Below are 16,660 nucleotides of genomic sequence, written 5' to 3'. Positions count from 1 at the left end.
TTGCCAGTCCCTCAGACTTCTTTCTCTCTCCATCTTCTGTCTCTACTTCTCTGTCTTCCTCTCTCAACCTGCCTGCCTGTCTCCTTTGTGTTTTTATTCACGCAGGTCTCCTTTTTTCTCTGTCTCAGACACCCAGCTGGTCATAACATGGAATGAAAAGAAGTGATTATTTTATTTGGTCAAATTTTATATTCTCTGATCGTTATGCAAGTTTCACTGTTAAACATATGTTTTTCCCACCTGAATCGTTTTCCTCTTGGAGCTTTTGGTTTAAAATGTGAGGTTTAAAACCACAATAAATGATTAACTTTAGGCTGATCTTAACTCCTTGCAGGGTTTTTTTGAACAGCCAGTGACCTCACTAGTCAGGACAAACTGCGAATTACCAAAGGATGTTTAGACTATTTCCAATGGGGGAAAAGAATAATGTGGCCAGCATTTGTTTTGCATAGCCGTGGGCTGTTGTGCATTATATTTGAATTAAAAACAAAATCATGCATTAATATTTTAAATCTTATAACAGATTGACCTAATGAGAAGTTTTGAGAAAGAAATGGTGAGGTTTTCACAGCCCGAAAGTCTGGGATGTGCCATACATTAAGACTAATTAATGCCCTTAAGAATCCAAGCAATTCTCAGGGCGCCTGGGTGGCTCAGTTGGTGAAGACTCTGCCTTCAGCTCAGGTCATGATCCCGGAGTCCCGGGATCAAGCCCCATGTCAGGCTCCCTGCTCGGTGGGGAGTCTGCTTCTCCCTCTGCCCCTCACCCCCCCTCGTGCTCTCTCGCTCTCTCAAATAAGTAAATAAAATCTTAAAAAAAAAAAAAATCCAAGCAATTCTCAAATGATAATTTAGTAATTGGAATTATCAAGAACTTTAATAAGGAATTGTAGATAATGGGATTAGATTAGATATGAGCTCTAAAATGTACTTTGCCTGGGCCCATTGTGGCTCACCTAATTTATTGCAAAAATCTTGCTTTTCTTTGGCCTCTGGCTGGGAATGGAAAGGAGCTTTTTTTTTTTTTTTTAAATGAGTATCTGAAAATACATCAAAATCTCTCTGTCACAGAATGCATTTCCAGTGGCCTTTATTTTAGTACTTATATCAGAGCTAAAGATAGTAAGTATATTGCCTGGTGTTCAACTGGGAAAAATTGGTTTGCTTTGAAATGTTTTCAAGGAAAAGAATCCGCAGGCTGCCCCCTTGTGCTGAAACAGGGCAAAACAATTGTCGGCTTCTGCTTTAACCTGGAACATTCTCTGCTGCCTCTGTAGGCTTAATTTGGAAAGTCCTTAATACTTGAGTTTTTTAGGACATGCCTTTCTCAGTCTATATTATTTCAGTGATCATGGTGTAGGAGTAAAAGTTATCACTATCAAAGTCACGATATGCATTTACTAGGATTTCTCTTGATTAGTATCAGACAAGATGTGCATGATTTAAGTTGAGTTGGGATGTATTAATTCCCTGTGTTTTGCCCCCAGGGCTAAGGAGAGTATGTACCATGCCTTGGGCTACAGTACTATTGTGGTGTTGCAGGCGGTCATGACCTTCGAGCAACAGGACATCCAAAACGGCATTTCTGCCATGAAGGACGCATTACAAACCTGCCAAAAGTATGAACTGAGTAATTAAATACTTGAGATACAACTACAAACCTTTATGTCTGTGTGACAAAGTGAGTGTGGTTTGCCTGATGGAGAGAGCTCTGTTTGAGGTTCGCCCCAATTGTAGTAAGGGGCTTGTACTTCAAAGCTTCCTAGCCTCACATAGTTCTATGTAATAGAGTTAAAATTTCCTGTTAGGAATTATAGCTGATTCTTGTTTGGCCAAACACTTGGCATCTATACCTCTACCTTTTTCTTTTTCCTTTCTTTTCTTTCCCTCTCTCCCTCCCTCCTTCCCTCCCTTCCTTCCTTTCTTCCTTCCCTCCCTCCCTCCCTCCCTCCTTCCTTCCTTCCTTCCTTCCTTCCTTCCTTCCTTCCGTCCGTAGCTTGAGCCACAGAGAAGAACTGAGGGAGATGTCTGTGGGGTCAGCAGCATGCATTTCTCAAGGGTCTCCCTGGGGTGGATGATTTCAGCTACTGCCTGCCACGCGAGGCCAAGCAAGGAACACTCTTCTTTTATGTGGGAGATGCTGCCTATTCAGAAGGGAGAGCTGTATTTGTCTAAAAGGACATTTTTGAACACTTCTGGTTGGTGAAAATGAGACGGATTTTCAGTTTTATTTTAATCTTTGCTCTGTGTGTATAGCAAGACCCCAGCAACAGCTGTTAACTAGCATTGGTGAAGTTTAACATGAAACTATGTATCCTCATGTAATTATGTTGCAACCCTACAAATGAAGAGAGTTTCTAAATGCTGCCCTCTAAGTGATTCCTAATCTGTGCATGCCTCTTACCCCAGAAATATCAATTTCAGCCGTACAGGTAAGGGCAGGGTGCTTGGCAGGGTTAGCTGCCATTCGTTGTTTTGTGTGGGTTTGTCCACATGTGTCCAGTAAGCACGGATGGAGTGCCCACAGGATGCCAGCCCAGTGCTGAGCGCTGGGTGTGCGGTGTTGAAAAGGATGGTCTCTGCGCTACAGACTTCAGGGTTTAGAGTTTCTCCTTGGTAACTCTTTGGTGTGACTGTGACAAAAATGAATGTCAAAGGAAAATGGGCCTGGCCTGATTTATTGTCATTTTTTCTTTCTATTTCCCATCTCCCCTTCTGCTTATTCTCCACAGATACAGGAAAAAATGCACGGTTGTAGAATCTTTCTCAAGTCTTCTTTCTAGAGGATCACTGGAACAGCTGACTGAAGGTGAGACTCATTTAAAGATGAAGTTTTTCCTGTCTTTGAAAATTAAAACATGATCATACTCATAAAATTCAGTACTTAAGTGTAGAATAAAAAGGAAATGGAAAATCTTTTTCTCTTTCCCATCATACTCACCCTGCAGAAGTAATCACTGGCAATAGTTGGGTTAATGGCCCAAGATTCCCCACGTAGCAGAGCGGGATTCAAAGCTGATCGGCCTATCTGTAAGCCACAGTTCTTTCCACTGTACCCCACACTTTCTCTGATAGGCTTGTAGAAAAGGGAACAAAGTGTTCACATATGGATGAGGGAAATGTTGAATCATTCCTATGTAGACATCTTGAAAGTAGATGGTGCTGCGTTCTTATCTTTTTATAATGTTTTTGTACATGGCTCTTTAGAAAATCTGGAATAATGTACTTATTTGCTTATTACTAATTATTAAAAAAGAAAACAAACAATGAGATACTGCTGTACACCTACTAGAATGTCCATAATCTAAAATACCGACAACACCAAATGTTGGCAAAGATGTAGAGTAAAAGGAACTCTTATTCATGGCTGGTGGGAATGCAAAATTGTACAGCTACTTTGGGAGATAGTTTGGCAATTTCTTACAAAAGTAAACATACTTTGACCATAAATCCAGCAATCAGTCTCCTTAATATTTACCCAAAGGAGCTGAAAACTTATGTCTGCATGTGGATGTTTACAGCAGCTTTATTTATGATTGCCAAAACTTGTAAGCAACCAAGATATCCTTCAATAGGTGAATCGATAAATAAACTGTGGTACATCCAGACAAATGGAATATTATTTAGTGCTAAAAAGAAATGAACTCTCAAGCCATGAAAAGACATGGAGTGACTTTAAATGTATATTACTGAGTGAAAGACACCAATCTGAAAAGGTGTCCTGCTGTATGATTCCAAGCATATGACATTCTGGAAAGAGCAAAACTGTGGGGATGGTGACAAGATCAGTGATTGCCGAGGGATGGGGTGTAGGGATGAATAGGTGGAGCACAGAGGATTTTTAGGATAGTGAAAAAACTTTGTATGATATCATAATGATGGATACATGTCTTTATACATTTGTCCACACCCATAGAACGTACATCACCAAGAAGGAACTGTAACATAAACTATGGACATTGGGTGATTATGTGTCAACAGAAGTTCATCAGTTCATCAGGGGGAGGTTAAGCATGCATGGGGCAAGGGATACATGGGCAATTTCTGTACCTTCTCCTCAATTTTGCTGCCAAACTAAAACTGCCTTAAAAATAGTCTTAATTAGAAAACAGTAAACATAAAATTAGCTTGTGACAATAGCATATTCTGAAAAACAGGCTTATTTAGACTTTTACATCCAAAGGCATGCTTAGCTAACATTTTAGCGCAGGGTGAAGTTATTTCCTTTAGTAGACTAAGGAATTTATAATTAAGAGATGTTCTGGTAAGGTATCTATTCAAAAATGCCAAATGGTTAATTTTGAGAACTGGGGAACTGTCCCATATAAATCAACCAGAGTGAAGGAATACGACTTTTATAAATTAAGTTGCATTTTATTTCTAATGAGTTTGGCTGTCACTGCAACCCAAACAGACTTTATGTTCAAGGGTGCATGTCAAAACATTGTAGCTTTAGTATGTGATTTGTTTTTCCTCTTGGTAATTTTCATTTACATCCTTTAGTGGCTGGTTGTCTGCAGGAGTCAGTATATTTAATTAAACTTTTTTTTTTCAAAGATTTTATTTATTTATTTGAGACAGAGAGAATGAGAGACAGAGAGCATGAGAGGGAGGAGGGTCAGAGGGAGAAGCAGACTCCCTGCCGAGCAGGGAGCCCGATGCGGGACTCGATCCTGGGACTCCAGGATCATGACCTGAGCCAAAGGCAGTCGCTTAACCAACTGAGCCACCCAGGTGCCCTAATTAAACTTTTTGTGGGTTTAACATGGAACACACCCTTTCTTCTCTCGGGGCTGGCATATTGCCCTGAATGGTTTTCTAATTTCCTTTAAAAGCAGATGTGTAAATGCAATACTTAGGATGTGAAAGGGATTTAACATGAAGGATGCTTACATATGGTATACAGAGTTCAAATTTTCTTGCCGTTTATCTCTGCCTTCTTGTCACGTCCTTCAGCTGTTCTGTGGTGTGTTCATCTTTAACTTAACCCTGATGCAGCCATTCCTTCTGCTCAGACCTCTGCACAGACTCAGAAGGACCGAGACCCTGGCTGATGACGGCCGCCAGGATGTGCACAGGCCCTGACTCCGCAAGGCTGACCCCATCTGTAGGCAGGCTGCTGAAGGCCCTGATTCCGCAAGGCTGGCCCCCTCTGTAGGCAGGCTGCTGAAGGCCCTGACTCTGCAAGGCTGGCCCCATCTGTAGGCAGGCCGCTGAAGGATCTTCACCGCCTAGTTGCTTCTTTGTAAATTCAGCCTTTGGCATATGAGCGTGGTAGTGATTGGAACCAGTTTGTGAGAACCAGCCTGTTGTGTGTCGGATGGCAGGGATAGGGGATGGGGTCTGTGTGTGTGAATGCAAGAAATACAGCGCTAGTCCTTATCCACTTTGACCCAACAGCATTCTCACAAACACAGAAGGACCCTATTTTTCAGCTACTTACTTCACATAAAAATGTCCTGCTTTCTGAGCTTTTACCAAAAAGCCCAATGTGGACCAAGGGCAATAATCGTACCGAAAGTAGCTAACAAAAATCCAGTGCTTACTCTCCACAGTGAGCTCTGTGCAGCACGTCATTTGATTCTTTAGCTGTGAAGTGAAGATGTTACTAGCTGGACTTTATAAATGAGGTGGCCAGCAGCAGAGAGAGGTGGATACCCACAACATGGCAGAACCTTTCCTCCAACCCAGGCTGTTAAATCCCCCAAGCTCATTTACTTAAATAAAATGCCAGTTTGCATCCCATGGGTAAAACAGGAATCTGCTGATTTTGTTTATGCAAAAATGCAAAGGTTTCCCTCCCACCCCAATCTCTGCAAGTGTAAGGTATTGTTTAGAAAGACAGGCCATGTGTTTTGGGGCATTCCGTATGTCCCTGGGATATACATAGCTTTACAGAGTCCCTTTTGTGAGTGCCTTGTTCCTGTGCTAGATAGCTCAGTGATCAAAATAGCCTGAAATTGTGCTAGTGTGAGCTCTTTTTATATCATGTCTTCTATGTGTGAGGAGTCATGCCTTGGGCGTGCTGGTCCATACTTGTTCACAGACCTCAGAGAATTGCTGCTTTCTCTTTAAGTTAATGGGGTGTCTAATCATTGCCATGATTTTCATACCTTCATATTTTAGAAGCTAGAATTCATAAATTTAAGATAGTTTTTTCAATCTCTATAACTGTGTTAAACTTACGTGTTACTGTTAAGTTAAAAAATATTTTTTTTAAGTACTTTTAAATTTTGGTTTCCTCTTGTGAGCTGAGTTTAGGTCTCTGGCGCTAAGTACCTGACTCTTTGCAGTTACATTTGAATGGGGCCAAAGATGACTTCCTTAAATCCTTTTACACATTCTAGGGAAATCTTGCCGAGGGACAGAGAACCGAGGTCATCATTCTGCTTTTATGGAAGTACCAAAGCAACCTAGATTTTTGTGTCTCTCTTGGGTTCTTTGAGCTACGAGTCTTTCCTGAACATCTCAGAGCAATTACTGTGGACATAGGATTTTCCTTAATGTAATTTTATTTGTTTTTAATAGAGGAAATGCATGCCGAAATCTGTTATGCCGAGTGTCTCCTACAGAAAGCAGCACTCACGTTTGTGCAGGTAATAAATGTTTGGCTTCGAATCAGTATGCCGGGGAAGCCTGCCAGTACTACACAGAAAAAATGGGGCTCATTCTATGTCAGTGCTTCAGTTCTTTTGACTTAGACTTGTAATGGAAGATACTTGTTGTTCTGATAAACTTTGACTGAAAAATGACCCCAGGGAGCTTTGTTCCTACTCAAATGCACTTGGAGTCTGTTCCAAATTTCAGTCTGTTGGGAACCACTGTCTTATAAAGGAACTGTTTTGCAACTACTGCACCGAATTTCTGGATGCTTCTCTGTATGAGAAGAGTGGGATTATCCCTCTTTGCATTTGCTAATGGTAGAGGGCTATAGGCCCCGGGCCAAAGAGGCATTTTCATCCTTGGCCATTCCCTTCTTACACCAGATGCTTCAGCAAAGCTCAGGTATGCATGCTTGAGTGCCAGGCTTTTCATATATACTTCAAATTTTATTTTTGCCCCTCTTTCTATTCTCATGCCCCTTTCTTGCTTTTATTTCTTCCTTTGGAAGAGCAGATTTAAAAAGTCATTAAACCAAGCCATGAATACCTTTCTTTAAGGGACATTTTAACTTTACCTCTAGGAACTGTTACAACCAGTGCCTTGCCTAACATTGTATCTTCCAATCCTTCTAAAAAACATGGATTTTAACGTCATGGCCCCATGGGTGGCGGTGATGGATACATTGGGGGTAGAGGTAGAGTCAGGATTGTAAGGGAGCAGAAATGCAATTGTAAAATTGAAAATCTTCCTCAATCACAATGTTTTACATTGTATTAAGAGTTGCTTTCCTTTTTTTTTTTTTTTTTCCCCTGGAGATTGACTTCTTAGGTTGGATTCTGGTTTAGTAAAATTGAACCACTCTGGTCTATGACCCTGTTTCCTAAAACCCTATGTATTATGAAGTCTGGTTGAAAACCTCATTCTTACTGCCTCAGGAAACATAATGCCAGTCATGGAGGCCCTCCAGTTTTTCTGATGTGTTTTCCAAATGGGGATTTGACAAATCTGGGATTTAAAGTCTTATGTTGTATGTGGAGACTTGTAATTAAACATCTGGGAGATATCCAAGACTCCTCCCTCTTCCTCATGCCTCCATATCCAATTTAATGCTCATGTTTCTTTTACCTTGTGAAGATTTAGCAGTGCCATCTCTTCCTTCTTGAGTGTTTTCATGGGGGTGTTTATCAGCTCTTCTCTAGAGGGCACAGCGACCTAGTGACCCTCTGGCTCTATTTCTCTTAACCTCCAGCTCATTGTCCATTGTGCAGCTGAGCGCCCTCTCAGGGATGAGACTATCACCTTGTCATTGCTCTGCTTTAGCTTTGAGTCGCTCTCACGGACTATGGCAGTGGTCCCGTATCAGAATATCAGCAAGGGGTGGGGGGGAGGCTTTTTCAAACTAAACTGGTATCTTCTCCCACATTCCCTCCTCCCCTCTTACCCCACGGGAAGAGGTAGCTTTCTTACTCCTTTGTTCTATCTTTGTGGGAGCTTCTGTGGCAGCGCTGACTTATGTAAGCACAGATGGCCAAGCATGCCATGATCGTTAATGCTTCCTTGCCTTTCCTTCCGCTTGAGTATTCCCTGGCTCGCAAGGTTCGCATCTGCTTTGCCTTCCTTCATCTGGCCACTTCCTAATCATTTTTTGTGCCTTAAGCCCCGATGCTTCCAGGAAGCTTCTGTGGACCTCTCCATGTCACCCCCTCCCCTGCTCTGAGCTCTCCTGACCTCCTGTGCATATCTCCTTCTGTGTGCATGACTCCAGCCCTTAGCACCTTGATTTGCTTTTGTCTGATGTTGCATTCAGATGCCTGGTGTAAAATAGGCATTCGGTAAATATTTGGTGAATCATGAAACGAAATATTATTATTTGAGGCAGATTTTAATGTGATTTTGGAAATTCTTTCCTGGCCAATCTTGAAACTTGTGTAATCATAAGATTCCTTAAATAAGAAGATAAACATTTAAGTTGTGTAGTGAATTTTGTATTTATTGATTCTTAGAATAATTTAAATGGTAAAGATTTAATACTTAATGAAATTTGTAAGCTAAAGTAAATTTTCCTCTTGCTTTAGAAGGATGCTGAAGTGCACAGGAAATAAATACCAGAGCATCTCTCCATTATCAATAGACTAGAAAAATATTCTCCTTGGAAATATGAAATACGGGACTGTCTCCATTAACACTGTTAGATTAACTTCTTTTAAGCAGGTTTTGATATAATTTCTTAAGAGATTCTCGTGGAATCCTAGAATGCTGACCCTGAAAATGATATTCATTTAGGCCCTCTGCCTCAACTTTGTGGTTGATGACCATCGGGCAAAGAAAAGTGAAATGATTTTTTTTTCCTCCAAAACAAAACTGCATATTGTGACAATCAGTTTAGAATCCAGATCAATAATTTTTGTTCTAGAAATGTATATGAGTGAAATTTACAGTGTTAAATAGACTGAATGCTAAAGTACCCTGCAAAAGAAGAACCGTCATCCCATTTGCTGGAGTGTGATGGACTGGAAAGTCCTTAGAGCACATCCTTAAATCACCCATTTTAGATTCTGTTGAACCCAGAAGAAAATTGCGCATTAGATGATGTTTATCACAGTAGATTTGGACTAACATATTTGGTCACTAAGTGGGTTACTTCCTTAATTACTTGCTTGAAGTAATGCAAAGATTTTTTAAATGTGTTCTTTTTATTGCCATCTAAGTTGGAAGGAAAATTACAGAAAAGCATTTCAAATGTAAAGCAAGAAGAATGTTTTAATTTAAAAATTATGTCCTCAAAAGATAGTGTTTTGTTCTAATCACACAAATATATAACTGTATAGTGTAAGAATCTTTTGCTAAGTGATCTAATTATTTAACTGAATTGTTTTCAGGATGAAAATATGATCAACTTCATCAAAGGTGGACTCAAAATTAGGACAAGTTACCAAATATATAAGTAAGTTAAAATTAAGATGTTGTTTTTAAATGATTCTTGTATTCTGTCCAGTTTGTACTTCAAAATTCTCATGAAGTATGACTAGGTTTTATTTGCTGTTGGTAAAAATGCACTTGATTTTTTGGCTTACTGTGTATGTATTCAGTGCTATAGGACAACAGAATTTAAGTTTAAATGCAATCTTGAAAAAAATAGCTGAAAAAAAGCTACTGACATAATTTCTAATTACATAATCTTAGTTTCTCTCTCCTAAAATCAATTTATAAATTTAAAATTATAGCTATGTCTTTGGTCCAGACTCTAGAGCAGTACTGCTCGATAGAATTTTCTGCAGTGATTCAAAGGTGGACCATTGTGTTGTCCGTATCTTCTATATCCTTATTGATTTTTATCTAGTTGCTCTATCATTTGCTCACAGAGTTCAAAATCTCCAACTTTGATTCTGGGATCACCCATTTCTCTCTCTTTAGTTCTGTCAGTGTTTGCATTGTATATTTAGAGCCTCTGTTATTAGGTTTATATATATTTTAATTATTTTATCTTCCTAATGAATTAACCTTTTTATCATTATGAAATGTCTCTACTTAACTCTTATAATAAATATTTGTCTTGAAGTCTGTTTTGTCTGATATTAATATAGCTACTCATGCGTTTTTATAATTAGTGGTAAGTGTAGCATGACATATATTCTTACACTTTAAACCTATCTTTGTTTTTATATTTTAATTGCAGTTCTTATAGATGCATATAGTTGGGTCTTGCTTTTTTATTCAGTATAACAAACAAATATGTTTGCACTTGCGGCTACCATTTTTCTTGTTCTCTTGCCTCATTTAGTTTTCTCACTTCTTTTTGCCTTTTATTGCATTACTAAAATTTAAAATATATATATATATTCCAGTGTAATCAATCCCTATTGTTTTCTAAGCTTACCTCTTTAATTTTTTTAAAGGTCACTCTAGTGATTATAATATCCTTCTTAACTTACCACAGTCAACTTAGAGTTAATATTGTACTATTGCCCATGAAATGTAAGAACTTTGTGAAAATATAGTTTCATTGACCACTTGTCTTTTATACTATTCTTATGATAGTACACTTACATATATTATAAGCCCCACAATGCAGTGTCAGATTTTTTTTCATAAAGACTTATTTATTTGAGAGAGAGCGAGAGCATGTGTGGTGCACCCAAGCATGTGGGGAGGGGCAGAGGGAGAGAATCTTCAAGCAGACTCCCCCCGAGCACAGAGCCCAACTTGGGGCTCAGTCTCATGACCCATGAGATCACTACTTGAGCCAAAACCAAGAGTCGGACACTTGACCAACTGAACCACCCAGTCGCCACAACAATAGGACTGTGGCTTTCTGTATCAGTTCTAGGCATCCCACATTGAGTGGATTCGAGAGTACTTTCAGCTGACTAGCCATGTAAATGTAAAGTCCGTGTGAGAGATGTTCCCATCTTTCAAAGTTCAGCTGTTCTCCAGTTTCTTACTACTTTTTGGTTTCACTTTCCAGTGCCTGAAAATGCATTTTAAATATATATTTAAATTCCAAAGTTCTAATTGTTATCTGTGGGAAGGTTAATCTAATATAAGCTAGTATGTGTGTCATTATTAGACGCAGATCCCCGTTAGTGAGAGCAGAACCAAGATTTAGTATTTTTTTTTAAAAGATTTTATTTATTTATTTGAGACAGAGAGAATGAGAGAGAGAGAGAGCACATGAGAGGGGGGAGGGTCAGAGGGAGAAGCAGGCTCCCTGCCAAGCAGGGAGCCTGATGTGGGACTCGATCCAGGGACTCCAGGATCATGACCTGAGCCGAAGGCAGTCGCTTAGCCAACTGAGCCACCCAGGCGCCCCAAGATTTAGTATTTTAAGAGATAGTTTTACCCAAAGTGATTTCATAAAATTGTATTCCATTCAAAATCATGGAGGTAGGGGGGAGTTTTGGGAAATTGACCAATTGTTTTTAGTTTTTCTCTTGAAATACTTTTTTTTTTTTTAAAGGTTTTTTTTTTTCTTTTTCTTTTATTTGACAGAGAGAGAGAGAGAGAGAGAGCACACACACAAGCAGAGGGTGCAGGAGAGGGAGAAGCAGGCTCCCTGCTGAGCAAGGAGCCCAATGCAGGGCTCAATCCCAGGACCCTGGGATCATGACCTGAGCCAAAGGCAGACGCTTAACTGGCTGAGCCACCCAGGTGCCCTTCTTGAAATACTTTTTAGATGCTATGGATGCCTGGGTGGCTTAGTCGGTTAAGTATCTGCCTTCGGCTCTGGTCGTGATCACAGGGTGCTGGGATCGAGTCCAGCATTGGGCTCCCTGCTCCGTGGCAAACCTGCTTCTCCCTCTGCCTCTGCTTCCCTCTATCTCTCTCTCTCCCTCTCTCTCTGTCTCTCATGAATAAATAAATAAAATCTTTGAGAAAAAAAAGAAATACTTTTAGATGATATAAAAGGATGTTAAAGAGCTAATTGCTTTTCTGGTCATCAAAACTTAAAAACTGGAATGAATTCAAGTAGTCTTAAAATGGCACAAACCTATCAGTGTGTGCACGCATGTACTTTTGTACATACAGACAGACATTTACTTGGGAATTAAAAATATGTGAAATTCCTGTGTATACATAGGTCTCTTTCAAAATAGTGGGAAAAAATGGATACTTTTTGGGAAAATTGGTTCTTCATTCTGGAAAAAGAAAGCATGAAAATAAATTCCATGTATATTTAATATTAAAAATTTTTTTAAGGGTGCCTGGGTAGCTCAGTTGGTTAAGCGACTGCCTTCAGCTCGGGTCATGATCCTGGAGTCCCAGGATCGAGTCCCACATCAGGCTCCCTGCTCAGCAGAGAGTCTGCTTCTCCCTCTGACCCTCACCCCTCTCATGCTCTCTCTCATTCTCTCTTTCTCATTTATTTATGTGAGAGAGAGAGAGCACACGTGAGCAGGAGGGGTAGAGGGAGGAGGAGAGAGAGAGAGAGAATCTCCAGCAGACTGTGCTGAGCGGAGCCCAACACAGGGCTCAGTCTCACAACCCTGAGATCACGACCTGAGTTGAAACCAGGAGTTGGATGCTTAACTGACTGAGCCACCCAGGCTTCTCTAATATTAAAATATTTTTCAAAGGGTAGTAGTGAAAACATAAGGAAAATATTTTTTATGGTCTAAAGCACAAAAGCCTTTAAACTTTTATTTAAAATTTTTTCACTTTGAAATAACTTCAGGATTTTTACAAAGAATTTTTATATATTCTTCATCCAGAGTCACAAATGTTAACATCTTATAGAACCACAGTAATAATTATTAAAACCAAGAAACTAACATTGATATGGTATTATCAATTACTCCACTGATTTTACTCTGATTTCTCTAATTGTCCCACTAATGTCCTTTTTCTGGCCCAGAATTGAATCCAGGGTTGGGGATGTTACATTTAGTTGTTATGTTTCTTTTTAAATCTGGAAGTGTCCCTCACTCAGTCTTTCTTTATTTTTATAATCTTGACATTTTTGAAGTATACTGGGCAGTTACTTTGTAGAATGTCTCTCAGTAGGGACTAATCTAATGTTTCTTCATGATTACATCCAGATTTTGCATCTATGGCAAGAATACCATACAAGTGATATTGTGTCTTTCCATAGTGTATCGTATCATTAGATATATGGTGTCAATTTCAGAAGCCTTTTTGAGTGTGACATAAAATCAGGAACCGTAAAAGACTGACTTGACCAAATAAACATTTCAGTTTTCGTCAGGGCAAAATATACCATAATAAAAAATACAAATGGAAATGTGCTACAAATGATTCAGGGAAAATGACAGTGTGAGGACCTCATAAGTTGGTGGGAATCTAAATTGATAGAGTATTCCTGAAGGATGATCCGACAGTATGTATCAAAATTAAGAAAGTGTACCACCTTTGATCTCAGAAGTCCCTTTTCTAGGAATTTATCCTAAGGATAGTTGTGATAGATTAACTATAATTACAGTACTTGATGTAGGAAAAGTACTTGATGAATGTACAAGCACACTTTTAGCAAAATTGTTTATAATATGGAAAATTTGGAAACAATGTACATATTTAACAATGGAATTTGGTTAAATAAATTATTCCATAGAATAAGATAATATGCACTTGTTAAAAATAAGGTAGCTCTCATGCATTTTCATGGAAAAATCATCAATATAACTTATAGGACAGTATATACTATATGATCCCATTTGTGGTTTTTAAAGATTGGATTCTTACTAAAGCATAAAACCACCTAGAAGGTTATGTACTGGGTGTTAACAGTGACCATCTCTCTGTGGGATAGTCATGCAGGGGCACTTAACGCTGTCTCCATGTTATTTGAAAATTTTGTAACAATCATCTATTATCAGAAAATAGAACATTTATCACCCAGCCACCCCATCCCTCCCATCCCCCCACCACTCCAGCAACCCTCAGTTTGTTTCCTGAGATTAAGAATTCCTCATATCGGTGAGGTCATATTGAATCACAGACCTGTACCTCTGAAACAAATAATACATTATATGTTAAAAAAAAAAAAAAGAAGAAGATAGCAGGAGGGGAAGAATTAAGAGGGGGAAATCAGAGGGGGAGATGAACCATGAGAGACTATGGACTCTGAGAAACAAACTGAGGGTTCTAGAGGGGAGGGGGGTGGGAGAATGGGTTAGCCTGGTGCTGGGTATTAAAGAGGGCACGTTCTGCATGGAGCACCGGGTGTTATACGCAAACAATGAATCATGGAACACGACATCAAAAACAAATGATGTAATGTATGGTGATTAACATAGCATAATAATAAAAAAATAGAGCATTTATATTTTGATTAAAAAAGAAAAGAATTCTGAAAATCATTTCTACCTCCTGCCATCCTATTGATATTTTCATGTTTGCATTCTTAATGCATGCATATGAGCATATATAATTATCTTTTTATGTAATAAAATCATATACTTCATGTCATTTTGAAATTTCCTTTTTCACTTCATGTCACAAAAATTTAGGTCATTAAATGTTTTTAGTTGATCATGGATTTTAATGGCTACATAGCATTCTATTATGTGGGTATGCCACACGTGTGTATGTATAAATATATGCACTCATGTGACTCTCTTCTTAATTTCCCGTTGTTGCCTATTTAGTTTGTTTATACATTTTCATTATAAATAGTAATACAGTATCTCTCCTTACAGGTAAGTTTTGTGTTTATCCATGCTAGTTCCTTAGAATAGAATTGGATTTATTGGGTCAAAAGTACACCTGTGTTTAAGATTTTTGATATATATTGCAAAATTATTCTGAAAAATAATTGGGTTGGCAAACTTTTTCTTTTCTTTTCTTTTTTTTAAAGATTTTATTTATTTATTTGAGACAGAGAAAATGAGAGAGAGAGAGAGAACACATGAGAGGGGGGAGGGTCAGAGGGAGAAGCATGCTCCCTGCCGAGCAGAGAACCCGATGCGGGACTCGATCCAGGGACTCCAGGATCATGACCTGAGCCGAAGGCAGTCGCTTAACCAACTGAGCCAACCAGGCACCCGGCAAACTTTTTCTTAAAGGGCTAGATGGTAAATATGTTTGGCCTGTGGGTCATAAGATCTCTGTTGCAACTACTCAACTCTATGTGGAGTATAAATAGCCATAGACAATAAATGAATGAATGAGCACGCTTATGTCCCCATAGTTTGCCAATCTCCATACTATAACTACCTTTTACCAAAGTAGATGAATATGTCTATTTGTTCTTTCCTTTGCCAGCACTGGTTTTCCATTAAAAAAATTAAAATAATGCTTTATTGGGATGCCTGAGTGGCTTAGTTGGTTAAGCGTCTGCCTTCGGCTCAGGTCATGATCCCAGGGTCCTGGGATCGAGTCCCACATCGGGCTCCTTGCTCAGCAAGGAGCCTGCTTCTCCCTCTGCCTGCCTCTGTCTCTCTCTCTCTCTGATAAATAAATAAAATCTTAAAAAAATATATATATATTTTAAAATAATGCTTTATTATCACAAAAGTGGCATATATATTTAGGAATGTAGGTGAGCAGCTATTAACATATGCACTCCATATTCTTTTCACACAGTGATAATGGCTGCTAAACCTTAGTATATATTATTTCAGAATATTTTCTATCCAAATCTAAAGATATATGTACTTTTTAATGTGCATTCTCTTTTGTAACCTGCTTTTTTCAATTAATGTTCTTTACTTTTCCATGTCAGTAAATCTTCATTTCATGTAATACTCAGTCTATCTTCACGTTCTCCTGGTTGGCCCCAAATTTCTCTTACTGCTGGTATGTCTATACCAGGATGCAACACAAGACTGTCTCCTGCATCCCCTGTTTATGTCCATTTCATATCTTTTATTCTAGAACAGTCTCTATATTCATGATGGTTGTTGAAAAGCCTAAGCCAGTTGTCCTGTAGAATATCCCATGGATTTGTTTGATGGCTTTCTTGAGTTTTCATTTAGCTTGTTCTTTGTCTTAGTTAGTTCAAGCTGCCGTAACAGAATACTACAGACAGGGTGGCTTAAAGGACAGAATTTTATTTTCTCACCCTTCCTGAGGTTGGAAGTCTAAGATAGGGTATCAGCATGATCAGCTTCTGGAGAGAGCTCTCTTTCAGGCTTGCAGACAGGTAACTACCTTCTCACTCAGCCCTTATAGGGCCAAGAGAGAGATATTCTCTCTCTCTTTCTCTTCTGAGATCACCCGTCTTTTCAGATTAGGACCCTACCCTTAATTACCTCCTAAAAATCCCTATCTTCATATATCTGCACACTGGGGCTTAGAGCTTCAACATATGGATTTGGAGGGGAGCATAATTAATTCAGTCCATAGCATTCTTCTAGCGCCCAATATTTCCTATAAGCTGGCAATTAGATCTGTAGGCTTACTGGATTCAGGTTAAATAAATTTGGCTAGAATACATCATAAATGAAGTTGTACGTTTTATAATTATATTACAAAAGGTGATACATAATAATCTGGTTATTTCTTACTGCCTTTAAAATATATATTTGTCAATTTGGTAAGCAATTCCTGTTCGTTACCAAGTTTTACATCTTTGTCATTGTTTTAATTTGCATTTCTCTGA

General features: G+C 38.9%; 1 protein-coding gene across 2 annotated transcripts in view; it reads left to right on the top strand.

Annotated features, from left to right (window-relative positions):
- Nucleotides 1-16,660, top strand: part of TTC39B (tetratricopeptide repeat domain 39B) — a 126,688-nt gene that overhangs the window by 71,201 nt on the left and 38,827 nt on the right. For both annotated transcript variants that reach the window (XR_010407723.1, XM_064579476.1), the window contains exons 5-8: nt 1,488-1,619; nt 2,733-2,809; nt 6,529-6,596; nt 9,483-9,547. Coding sequence is in view for 1 of the 2 variants with exons in the window: in XM_064579476.1 (XP_064435546.1) it covers nt 1,488-1,619; nt 2,733-2,809; nt 6,529-6,596; nt 9,483-9,547 (342 nt within the window). In the remaining variant the exon portion in view is untranslated. The remainder of the gene's footprint in view (nt 1-1,487; nt 1,620-2,732; nt 2,810-6,528; nt 6,597-9,482; nt 9,548-16,660) is intronic.

The sequence above is a fragment of the Mirounga angustirostris genome, unplaced genomic scaffold (genome assembly GCF_029215605.1).
Source record: "Mirounga angustirostris isolate CCGP_5_RB_7025 unplaced genomic scaffold, mMirAng1.0.hap1 SCAF_15, whole genome shotgun sequence".
NCBI classification, from domain to species: Eukaryota; Metazoa; Chordata; class Mammalia; order Carnivora; family Phocidae; genus Mirounga; species Mirounga angustirostris.
Note: the sequence above shows the minus strand (reverse complement) of the source record. Positions and strands in the feature narration are given on the sequence as shown.